The 12,452-nt window shown below is 54.2% G+C and overlaps 1 protein-coding gene across 2 annotated transcripts in view; it reads right to left on the bottom strand.

The window, feature by feature from the left end:
- Positions 1–2,873: 2,873 nt before the first annotated feature.
- CFAP77 (cilia and flagella associated protein 77) overlaps positions 2,874–12,452 on the bottom strand; it is a 128,097-nt gene continuing 118,518 nt past the window's right edge. The window contains exons 6-7 of one of the 2 annotated variants that reach the window (XM_042914117.1): positions 4,353–4,490; positions 2,874–3,565 (exon numbers count right to left, since the gene is read on the bottom strand). In XM_042914117.1, coding sequence (XP_042770051.1) covers positions 4,368–4,490 — 123 coding nt within the window. In that variant the 3' untranslated portion in view covers positions 2,874–3,565; positions 4,353–4,367. Of the gene's footprint in view, positions 3,566–3,592; positions 4,023–4,352; positions 4,491–12,452 lie in introns of those variants that run through there. The other variant, XM_042914115.1, reaches the window with a different exon arrangement.

Genomic DNA, 12,452 nt, shown 5'->3' with positions numbered 1-12,452 from the left:
CAGGAGCAGAAATCACCATTGGCTCATTGCTCCCAGCCCTGATGAAAATGCCACACAACAGACTCCGGAACCCCATCTCTTTTCCTCTGGCCAAGGAAACAATGGATCTGGTTCTATGTCGGAGACGGAGACGGAGAGGGAGAGGGAGAGGGAGAGGGAGGGACGAGAGGAGAGTGAATGAGGCTTGGGCTCTGGTTTGAAAATCCGGAAGTGGGGGCACCTGGGTGGCTCAGTCGGTTGAGCATCCGGCTCTCGATTTCAGCTCAGATCATGATCTCATGGTTCATGGGTTCGAGCCCCACATTGGGCTCTGTGCTGAGCCTGGAGCCTGCTTGGGCTTCTAGCTCTTTCCCTCTCTCTCTGCTCCTCCCCCGCTAGCTCTCTCTCTCTCTCAAAAATAAACTTAAAAAAAAAAAATCTGGACGTAGACTGGAGGCCGTCTACGAAAAGAAAAGCTGACCAACCACCCAGGAGGTCTGTCCCCGTGCTACCTTGGCTGCTAAGTCACTCTGCAACCCTCCAGTCTTCTCGGGCCGGACTGGATGCTTGCTCAAGCCCTTCCCTGTTCATGAGTCCTGTTTCCAGAGTCCCCATCTCAACACTCCACGCCTGCACTCGCTCCCCTTTTTGCCGAGTGCTCATCGGCACAGCCACGGTCCCCTCCCACCTCAGAGGGCATTTCAGGGCATTTCCGGCTGACCAGGTGAGGGTCCAGCTGCTTCCCTGTGGTCCTTGAAGACGGTGCACGTGGGCCTCTTTGGTTAAGGTGCATTGCTGCTAAGAAACTCAACCAGGGGGTAGAATGCCAACCAGCAGGGAAAGGAGCAAAACCAGGGGGACAAGGCCATAGCTCTGGTGACGGCCACCCTCCCACGGCGTTTATTGGTGGTGGAGGAGGAGGACTAAGCTAAGCTAAGTTCTCCCCATTTCCGCCCATCTCGGAGAAGTCGTTTTAGGGGCACGCTCTGGGCCATGTGGTGGACTGGCCACTGGCCTGGGGCTCGCTCACTGACTGCCCCCAGGCCTCCTTGGACATCTGCTTTGGGGAAGTCAAGGCCCCTCCCGGCTGGAACCTTCAGGGACTGGACCCTGGGTCTTGAAGGGCAGACACAGCAACCCCAGTTGTGCTGGCCCCCTGCCCCCACCCCCGCAGCCAGGGCCCAACGCAAGCAGCACAAGTGTTTGGGGGACGCAACGAGATACCCAAGACAGATGAAGCAGACCGGAATCTGACCCGGGGCTCGGTGTGGGCACGAATAATTAATGAGGAGGGAAGGACGGGGCTGGGGGAGGGCGGTGGGGAGGGAAGGGCCAGGGACTTCCGCGGCCTCCACTCGAGCCTGCCAGCGGGTGGCGCTGTAGGACAAGGAGCTGAGGGACTCTCGGAGGCGAGCCGCTCAGGCCTGGGTGGGGAGCTCCCAGAAGCTGGGACCTCCAGGACAGGACAGGGGGAGCCGCTCCCAGGACACCTGTCACAGCCCCAGAAAGTCTCCCAGCACGGCGCGGCCCACCCTGCTGGGACACGACGTGATCGCATAAGCCAAAGAGACGTCCGCTAGCTTTTTCTGGCCAACTCCGTACTTCCCCTGGGCCCGGGTCCTTGGAAAGAAAAGCAGGCCTGGAGGGGCCACATCCGGGCATCTCTCTCTTTGCCACAGCCGAGCTTGCCCCGCCCGGCCTTTGGCGGACAGAACCTCATTTCGGGCCCTTCTGGAAATTCTGCGTCCTGATGCACCCCCTTCCTCTTCCTGTAGGGGACACGAGCAAAACAGTGGGTTCAGTTCAAACTACCTTCACCTTCCTGATGTACCTGGACACAAAGGCTTTTTGTTCCTTTGAAAGCACACTCTCATCCCTCAATTGCTGATAGGATTCCAGTTGCCCCTTTCACTGTGATTTATTTATTTATTAAAAAAAATTTTTTTTTGATGGTTATTTTTGAGAGAGAGAGAGAACGAACACAAGCGGGGGAGGGACAGAGAGAGAGGGAGACGCAGAATCCGAAGCAGGCTCCAGGCTCTGAGCTGTCGGCACAGACCCCGATGCGGGGCTCGAACCCATGAACTGTGAGATCATGACCCGAGCTGAAGTCTGACGCTTAACCGACTGAGCCCCCCAGGCGCCCCTGTGCTTTAGTAATAAGAAGATAATTCACATTAATCTATTGCTTAAAAGTGCCAGACTTAAAAGTGAGTTAGTCATGCTGTACACATTCTTTAATCATTATCTAGCTTGAGGAGATGTCCTACATTGTCCTGCCTCACAGACGAGGCATAGAGAGGTTGAGACACTTGGTTGAGGCCACACAGGGATTAGTTGAGGAGGCCAGGCCTCACGCTCTCGGCCACGTGCGATGGCCGCCGGCTCAGTGGCCGGGTCCCGCGGGCTCTCTTGTGCTCCCACACCAGGCTCGCTGCTCCCTGTGGGGTCACAAGGCTTCAGGGTGGCTTTGGCCAAAATCAGTGGGGATGCTTGTTCCTCTCGGACTCGTGCGGCGGGAGGAGGATTTCTGGCCCTTGGAGTAGGTTGGGCTCTGACAAGGCCCTGGCTGAGCCAGGTTCCTGAGTCGTGTTAGTATGTGTGGGATTTGTATGGAATTGGGACGCATGTGTGGGGTGGGGAGGGCTGATCGAGAAATTCAGACTCGTCAACACCAGACTTGGATGTGCCTCCCTGCCCAGCACTCGGCCTGCAAGGCGCGTGAGCCGTAGTGGACATTCCTGCGGGGGGTCCTTCCACGGATATCACGGGCACTTACTGTATGTCGGGCCCTTGGGATCTTAGGTCCCTGATCCCACGCCACATCCCTGCTAGAGGAGAGACCGGCAGTGAATAAGGCGTCGTTGTTTTGTAAGGAGTAAAACAAGCCGGTGTGAGTTTTATTGGTGGCTATTTCGCAGAAGACCTTTCGCGCAGGGGACTTGATGTTGGCGCTAAGATCTGGATGACAGGAAGCGATGGGCAGGTGACGGTCGGGGGCCCAGGTGTTCCAGGGAGAAGTGGAAGCAGACAGAAAGCGTAAGGCAGGAGCAAGGGCCGTGGGCCGGGTGAGGGGTGTGGAGGTTCCTTCGAGAGCGACGGAAGCTGCTGGAATGCTAAGGGGCTACTCTGTGAAGAATATGGTTGGGAGGGGAAGGGTTGGGATGTTTTGGAAGAGGCGTTGACAGGCTGCTTGCTAGACTCGAGGTGGGAGAGGACGCTCCAGCACTTCGATGGTGGTGTCGCCCAGGAGAAGGGAAAAACGGAGGGGGAAGCAAGTTTGGTGGGGAGAAAGGGAAGTCAAGTGCTCTGTCTCGTCTGTGTTGGTTTGCACTGAACAGCAGACGCTTGAGTGGAGACGTCAAGCGGGCAGTTGGGTAAGTGAGTCTGAAATCCCGGGGAGAGCTCTGGGCTGAAGAGGAGTCGTTGGAATTTTCAGACGAGAAAAGGGATTTAAAACCTCGAGGATGTGCCCGGCTTCATACAGACACGGCGGGGACGTGTCAGAGAAGGTAATGTGCCTCGAAGAGCGTCCGGGTCAGAACGCCGTCGGAAGAGGGTGACGCTGGTCCTTGCTACTGGCTTACTGGTTTTCAAATAAAGATACAGCGGGAGGGGGACAAATAGCACTTTTCATTTAAAATAGACCAATATACGATTTGTGGGGAGAAGGCAAGAACACGCGGAGAGATTGGGGTCAGAAGCACGCAGCAGTTTGGCCGAACTCAGGAGTCCTCAGCCCGTGCATCGTCAGCCCACCTACTGGCCCGGAAGACTGTCTCCTTTGGGCCGGGGTTGCCCTTCCAAGGTCAGCCTGGCTGGAGAAGCCTGTGTTGGCCTGTGTGTGTGATTGACAGGTCCCCGGCGTGGAGGGCGTCGGGGGGAGGCCCTGAGTCAGGAGCACGGGCTCTTCCCATTCACTGCCAGGGGCCCCAGAGAGATAATACCGGCATGGTGAGACATCAGGCATCCCCCAAAGAACAGTTACACTCGTGTTCAGAATATAAAATGAGGGCTTTTCAAGCACGTTACTGTCACACTTTCTGCAGGAAATACACAGGTTGTTCTTAACGCTCAATGGGCAGAGCGTAGGAACTGACCCTTAGCTCGGGGTCTAACATCTGCCTTGTCATTCGGGCTTATCAGGTGAGGGCTCGAGAACCGAGGGTGGGTGGGTTCCTGGAGGAGGGGGAATCCCTAGGTTGAGGGTTTGGGGGTGGTGAGTAAGTATTGGCTGACCTGAGAAGGATTGGCCACCTACGACCTGAGTCTGAGGTCCTTGCCAAAGCAGAAGCCACGTAAAAATGGCGGGGGGTGGGGGGAGTCTAAAGCGAGCTGGGGAGAGGAAGGTGAGTCCTTCGGGAGTTTTCTACCGTGTCAAGAAGGCTTTAGGGGTGGGTGTAGTTGCCCATCCGCAGGGTCCCCTGGCGCACTGCGTGCTCTTCCTGGTGGGCTTTGATTGCTCTCTGGCGGTCCGCCTCGGTGAAGAAAGTATCAAGATGGGGGGGCACCTGTGGTTAGAAGGGAGAGCGGGTCAGCGGGTCAGCATTGCCCCTTCCTCCCTCCCTCCCTCACTTCCTTCCCTTTCCTTCCTTCCTTCTCCTTCCTTTCTTCCTCTCTCCCTTCCTCCCTTCCTCCTCTCACGCATTCATGCAACACATATTTATTGAGTAAATAAGTATGTGCTCTGTGCCAGGCACTGGGGATACAGCAGGAAACAAGAGGGATTTTCTGTCCACTCAGGGAGGAGCAGACAGCGGCAATAATTATGCAGCTGTTTCATTAGAACTGAGACAGGCAGGCAGGGGTGTGCAGTGAGCACAGACAGCATGAGCTCAGCCCTCAACGGGAGTCAGGACACCACCCCCCCCCGCCCCAGGAAGAGACGTGAAGGGGGGGCTGGAAAGGCGAGCAAGGGTTTCCCAGGCTAAGGGGACAGCATGCGCACTGGCCCCCAGGCCCACGGGAGCCCCAGCTCACATGGGGACGAGGATGGCAGGAGTTCCCTTTGGGTTTGTAGGAGCAGCTGAAGGCTGTTCAGGATGACAAAGCGGGACCCATTCTTGTCAAGAATCCAGGCCCGGGGCCACCCTCTGGGGTGGGTAGCTAAGCCCCAGTGCCGTGGGCAGCCTTTCAGGGTGGAAAGGTGAGGGAAAGGAAAGACGGGGAAAGGATAAGATAGTAAAAGGCAGTAGATAACAAGGAGCTTGGAAGGAGTCTCTGGGCTTGGGGACCCGTATGGTGGTGCCCGTCTGGGAACACAGAGGCCTGGGACCTCCCCACCCCTGGGAAAAGTCATGACCCTTAACCAGAGCTTGTGGCCCAACTGGTTGCCTGATGGCAGAGAGCCGGGTGATGCCTCTACTGAGCCCAGGTGCAGGGCTGATGTGACCTCCTGGTCCCCTGCAGCCTGATCTGCCGCCTTGCTCTGGGACACCGCCAGGCTCCCCCAGTCCAGGGTCTGGGCCACCCCTCAGGGTCAGCCAGACCCTTACTGTGGGCTGTCTGGCCTCAGGTCCAGGGGCTGTGTGCCCGCCATCAGGGTACCTGAGGGCCCAGTGGGATCCAAGTGGACTGTGTCCATCATTTTACAGACGAGGGGACTGAGGCCCAGAGCAGTTTGTCCAGGGTTGGGTGCACAGGGAATCGGTGTCGGAGACACTGTTCTAGTCTCCACCCCACCCCCACCGCCCGGGGCACTAAGTTGTGGATTCTTTCTAGAAAATTCTGCTGCAGCCACAGCTCACGCTGTGTCTGGGTGTCCCCTCCCGCCACAACTCGCTCATGAGGTTGAAAGGGTGTAGGGGGTTACAGACGCTCGTTAGGGGCTCATAAAAGTCAGCTGGTGGCGGGTTGATTTAGTTGTTAGTGCAAGACAGAAACCATGTTCTTCATTCTCGGGCAGGTAGACCCCTTTGGAGACTCTGCAGGAAGCCATGGGCCCTCTCCCTGGGGAGGAAAATGCCCCAGGTCCTAACACACACGACGGTGTGGGTCGTCACTTCAAGATTTGCGGACCCTGTGGACCGTCTGGGGCAGCGCTTCTTGGACATGCATCAAGATCATCCGGGGCTCTTGGGACCCAGGCAGAGCCGGAGGTGCCACAGGCACCTGATGCATGCCTGGCCCCGGGGCTCAATACCTGTGCTCAACTCGTTTCGGTCAATCAAACCACGATCTCGTTCTCAGCTCCATCTCCAGGTTCAGAAAAGCCACCAAGTGGCCACGCAAACGTTATCGGGAAGAGAGAAGACCCCGCACTTCATGGAGGAGGAACAGAGCCAACAAACAAAAGGCTTCCGAGGTGCGCCTTCGTGCCCCTTCTGGGCAAGGGATGGCTTGATTTTTACACGGTGACACGATTTTCCTGACACCCCTGCTTTGCAAGAAGGCGGCCAGGGATGCTCAGGAAGGCTGGCACTCTGGGTCTCCAGAGGCGTCATGGGCGCCTTGGCTGATTCAGAGGCCCAGCCGGCTGGGACTCTTAGGTGTCCACGGCCTCCTGTAGCATTCAGAGTGGCAATGGTGTCCTCCTTGGTGGCCAGCCGCCAATGGCTCTTGACAGGGAAGTGTAACTCCGTAGCCCACATCTTTGCTATCTCCGTGCATCCCCCCACAACCCCCCAAAAAAAGATATGTCCACCACTGGAATCTGTGGATGTGATCTTATTTGTAAAAAAAAAAAAAAAAAAGGTCTTTGCAGATGTAATTAGTTTAAGGATCTCAAGATGAGAACATCCTGAATTACTCAAGAAGGTTCTGATTCCAATGACAAGGAGATGCTTGAGACAGGAGACATAGATACAGAGTAGAGGGCCGTGTGAAACCCTCTGAAGTTATCGCCACAGCTCAGGGGTGACAGGAGCCACCTAGAGCTGCAAGAGGCAAGGAAGCCTTCTTCCCCATGACTGGTGGGAACGCAGCCCTGCTTAAATCTTGATTTTGGATTTCTGGCCTCCAGAACTGCCAGAGAATAAATTTCTATTGTTTAAATCGCCACGTTTGTGGTAGTTTGTTATGGCAGCCTTAGGAAATGAATACCACCTCCAAGCCAGTTCTCTGGGCAGCTCAGTAGGGGGGAATGGTAGGTGGTGCCGATGGCATTTGATGAGTGGTAGTGAATTTGGTGTTGATGGCGGGTAGTGTTGGGGGTGGGTGGTGTTGATGACAGGTGGTGTTGATTTGGTGTTGATGGTGGGTGGTGTTGACAGTGGGTAGTGTTGACGACGAGTCGTGCTGATGTGGGTAGTGTTGATGGTGCATAGTATTGATGGTGGATGGTATTAATGGTAGGTGGTGTTGATTTGGTGTTGATGGTGGGTGATGTTGATGGTGAGTGGTGCTGATGATGGGTGGTGTTGATGGTGGTGCTGATGATGGGTGGTATTGATGGTGGGTGGTGTTGATTTGGTGTTGATGGTGGGTGATGTTGATGGTGAGTGGTGCCGATGATGGGTGGTGTTGATGGTGGTGCTGATGATGGGTGGTGTTGATGGTGGTGCTGATGATGGGTGGTGTTGATGGTGGGTGGTGTTGATCTGGTGTTGGTGGCAGCAGGCTCAGCACTCACTCTCCTCTTCTGAGGAGATGGCAGACGGATCCAGCCCCAAGGAGCTGCTCAGCTTAGAGACAATCAGGTTAAAACCAGCACAGAGACGAAAGAGACCCGTGGAAGAAATTTCCTTTTTGGCAGTCTCCTCTTACTTAGAAACTTTGGTGAGAAAGAAACGATCATTCATCCATTCATCTCAAAACTATGGATTAAGTACCTACTAGGTGCCAGGGAAGATGCACACCTTTTGTACTTTGGCATTCCCTTTGGTTTTCTAAAGGGGTATTTTGGGCGTGGGAGCCTCAGCCCAGTGACCGATCGTGCGCATTCTGGCACCCACTGTGTTTTCGGCCACACCGTGTGCCGCATGAAGTCTCTGATATCCGTGAATTCCCATTCCAGCTGGAACCTTGTGGAGTTAAGTTGTCCAAGATAGGGGAGCTCAAGCTAGTGCCCAGCCCTGGAGCCCTGAGGCGGGCTCTGCATCTATCCTGTTCAAGACCCCCAATGCCTAGCATGGGGCCATGTTGAAACAAAGCTGGAAGGGTGCGCAAGTGAACGAGTGAGCGAATGAAAGCAGTGGGCAGGGTTCACCTGGCCTCGGGTGGTCAGAGAAGCCTCCTCGGGACAGGTGGGCCTTGGATGTGGCTCAAGGAGTCGGGATGATGGGAAAGGAGGTGTAGGGGAAATGGTGTGAGCAGAGGTAGAAGGGCAGGTATGCATCCTGGCCTTGGTCTCCAAGGTGAAAACCAAAGGAGATTCGTGGTGGTGGGGTCTGATGGGCTCTCTCAAAGGCTAACTCAAGCAAAAGCTTGCCCCCAACGTGGGATGGGTCCTTAGAAGGAGAGGGGAAACCGGATCCCTTGAAATCCCCAATCCCCCCGCAGAACCCAGGAGTCCACGGAGAGGAGAGGTCCAGCTCTCAGAATGCCAGGAAGCGGGTGTCCCTCTGCGGACTCCGTCCTGTTCCCCACGAATGGACCCTTCAGCAGTGCCCTAACAGACTTGCTCTTTGCCAGGCACAGCGCTTGGATTTCACATGAGCCCCAGAACATCCGGACCCTGTCTCCATCTTACAGATGGGCAAATGGAGGCCCAGAAAGGTTAAGTCGCTTGCTCCCGGTCGCACAGAATGAAGCCAGAGCTGTGGGAATCTGGCCCCGGCCTTCCTGGACAGGCTCCACTCCCTCCTTAACAAACGCTCAAGAAACGAGTCAAGTGAGTCACTGCTGGGAACGTTGTGGCTCCTCTCCCACAGGCACACACACCCTCCTCTCCTAAAATAGCAGCTCAGCCAGAGACGAGGAGCCTAATTACAAGTCAGGCCTCAAGCCGTGTGTGGTCACGACCCCACAGACCCCTGGAGTCGCAGGATGAAGAGTAGAGAGCAAGGAATTCCTTCGGAGATGCTTCTAAATTAAGCCATCTGCGGTCTGCCTCCGCCCGGAGGTAAGAAATTGTAGCGGCTTTGGCAGGAGACAGCTTTGCTGAATGGGGCTGAGTCACTCTGGGGTCCATGCAGGTAAATAAGAGGTGAGCGCCACAGCCTGCGGGCGGCCCCAGGAGCAGGGCGGGCGGGGGCAGCTCTACCCTGGCTGGTCAAGGCTCTGGTCCTGTTTGAACGGGCAGCATCTAGATAGCGTTGGGACTGGACACCTCCACCGTGCGGTACTCCTGGGGATATGCCGGTGAGTGACACAGGCCACGGCACTTGCCCCCGTGGACCTTGCAAGACGGCGTGGGAGGCAGCCGCTAAAAACACGACGCGTGCTTTATGGCAATTTAACAGGACTGTGGATGGGGATTTAACTCCAGCTGGGGGGGCGGGAAGGCCTTTCTAGAGAAGATGAGGGGGCTGGGCAGGGGAAGAGGAAGGGAGAAAGTCCGCAAAGGTGGGAGCCTGCCAGAGCCCTGCGATGGGGAGAGTTTGGGCAAATCGCAGGAAAGAAAGCAAATCAACGTGGCTGGGAGATATGAGGCAGGGGAGCTGAACAGCCATCAGATCTCAAAAGAGATTAGTGTTCGCCGCTGGTCCTAAGAATCCTAATCCCCTCCCCGGCTGATATTTTCTGACTCTCTGCAACCAAACTGGAACAAAAGATTCCCAGAAACTCAGAGTTGGAAGAGGCCTTGGACCTCCCGGACTCCAACCGCACAGATGAAAAATCCAGGCCCCAAGGTGGGCAAGAGATTCTCCGGTTCTCGGCCCAGCTCGAGCCCGGCAGCCAGCCCGTCACCCTTTCGTGAGCCCACCCCCTGCCGCCTGTGGCCCTACTTGGCCCCGGGTTCCGTCTCCCACTGCAGAAGAAAGCCTCTGTGCTCCTCCCGTCCACCTTCTTCGAAGCAGCTTTTCTTTTGATTCATACTCTTAATTGTACCTTCACCACTTTGTTAATTTTGCACAAGGCTTCATGATTCCTTCTTTGACGCCGGTCCCTCCGTTCTTCTCTTCTTAGCATCTAGAATCATCTGCTAGCTAATTACCTTTCACTCTTTACCGTTTATATAACTAGCATGAGCAATGCCTTTGCCCTCTAAATTGACTTTGATCTCGTCTCGCTTTCGAGTTTTGAGTGTATTTATTTTTGTTCGGCTCTCTTTTCATCTAATTTCTATCAAATTTCCGTTTGGGTTTCTTCTTTGGTCTTTTCGTTATTTATAAGTGTGCTTTTTAAATTGCCAGGCAATTGTATTAGTTCCATTTGTGACTGATTTCTAATTTCATTTCTTTGGTGCTAAGGTAATTTGCATGAATCAGACCCTTTGTATGTGTTTAGTTTTTACTTTTCATGCTTCCCTGAAAAGCGTGATCTATTTTCAACAGAAAATCCCTTGGCAGAATGATGCGTCGCCATTATGGAGCAGGTGCCCACGTGATCTGGGTTGGGGGACAAGATGTGGCCATTGTCCTTTTGTTTATCTACTTGTTATTTGAGTATCCACTATGTACCAGACTCTGTGCTAGGCACCAGGAGACTGGAGGAATTCAGAAAGCCTCTGCTACGGTGGACCCAGGAAACAGTAATAAAAATACAATCACACAACTAATTACTCAATTAGGGTTGTGTTAAGTATGAAAATAAGTACCAGATTTGTTTTTCTTTTCTTTCTTTCTTTTTTTTTTTTACAGATTTTTTTTTTTAAGTAATCTCAAACCCGACATGGGGCTCGAACCCACAACCCTGAGGTCAAGAGTTTCACGCTCCACTAACCGAGCCAGCCAGGTGCCCCGGAAGTACCAGATTTGTAAGAGCTCATAATACAGACAATCAAACTCGTACTTTGGGGCCACAGAAGGCTTCCTGAGGGGATAACATACAGGCAGAGACTCGAAGAATAAGGCAGGTGAAAGTGTGTTGCCCTCCCACGGCGATCAAAAATCAGGAAGAAGAAATGAACGGGCCGTTCGCGGAGGGGAGCTGTGAAGGCCAGCAAACACAGGAAACCAGCTCAAACTAATGTTTGTGATCAGGAAGTAAGGAAAATGCCACTTCCTGCCCATCCCACTGGTGATAATGGTAATGAGCCTGACGTTAGAAGTGGGAACTTTCTTAGACGACTAGCAAGGGCGTTAAGTGGCACAATCGTTCGAGAGGGTTTGGCGTTACCTGGAAAGGCTGGGCTTGCGCGCCCTCTATGAACCAGAGTCCGTGTTTAGAAACCTTCAGAAATGCCCACCGAGAGACGAGTATGCAAGAATCCTCGTCGTAGGATTCAGGATAAAAAGTACTAGAAACAACTGCATGTGCATCCGTGGGGACTGGATGAACCAAAGCCAGTCGGTTCACACAGTCGAACGCTCTGCATCAGTTAACCTGACCCCCCCCAGAGTGGCCGCGTCCAACATGGTGGCCACGAGCCACATGCGGCTACGTAAATCTGAAGCAGCTGAAATGGAATGAAATGAAAAATTCAGCCCCTTTGTCGTACTAAATAAAGGACATTCCGAGGGCTCAGTAACCCCACGTGGCCAGTGGCTACTGATGGATAACATGGCCATCATCACAGAAAGTTCCAGGGGACAACGCCGCTCAAGGTCTGTCTGAGTCAACGGGTATAAATCTCAAAAACAATGTTGCAGGGGAAAGCAAGTTTCATTTACAGAATAGAACATACGTGTGATGCCCTTTATTTGAATGATTTAAAAAAAAATTAATGTTTATTTTTGAGAGAGAGAGAGAGTCGGGGAGGGGCAGAGAGAGAGAGAGAGAGAGAGAGAATCCCAAGCAGGCTCAGCGCTGTCAGCACAGAGTCCGATGTGGGACTCGAACCCATGAACCGAGAGATCATGACCTGAGCGGAAATCAAGTCGGATGCTCAACCAACTGAGCCACCCAGACGCCCTTTTTGAAAGACTTAAACCCTACAAGAGACCCCCGTGTTGTGCAAGCACGTGTATGAAGCAGAGCTGGAGGACAGAAGTGCCTGGAAGTCATGCCCGGCACGGCCTTCGGGAGGGTCGGGAACGGGATCAGGGAAGGAAGCTGAGAGGGCGTCAGTTTCACCTGAAAGGAATTATTGCCTTTCCCTCTTTTTAATGTGAAGACACAAGGCGGGCTTTTGAAACTGCCTTTTGCAGAGGGGACCCGGGGGCGAGGGAGGCAGGCGAGCGGGGGCTCCTCCCTCGACGCACAGCTCGGAAAGAGTTACTCTGTTTTAGGAGATTTATTTGCTGGAGATTTGCATGATTCCATCTGAATCATGAGTTTTGTGGCCAAATGAAGTTTCCCAGCCAGCGGTTTGTGACTTTGGCTTGTGCGGACTCTCCCCGCGTTTGACTCCTCCCGCTCACTGGGCACAGTCATCTCAGTGCCTACAAGACCTCCAGGACCCAAGGAGGGAAGACGTGGTCGTTTTGCCTGGTGACACCAGCCTTCGGCCGGTGGACCAGCTTTAACCCACACGCTAAAAAGAGCGAGAA

The sequence above is a fragment of the Panthera leo genome, chromosome D4 (genome assembly GCF_018350215.1).
Source record: "Panthera leo isolate Ple1 chromosome D4, P.leo_Ple1_pat1.1, whole genome shotgun sequence".
In the NCBI taxonomy this organism is placed as follows: domain Eukaryota; kingdom Metazoa; phylum Chordata; class Mammalia; order Carnivora; family Felidae; genus Panthera; species Panthera leo.
This window is presented reverse-complemented; position numbering and strand designations above follow the sequence as displayed.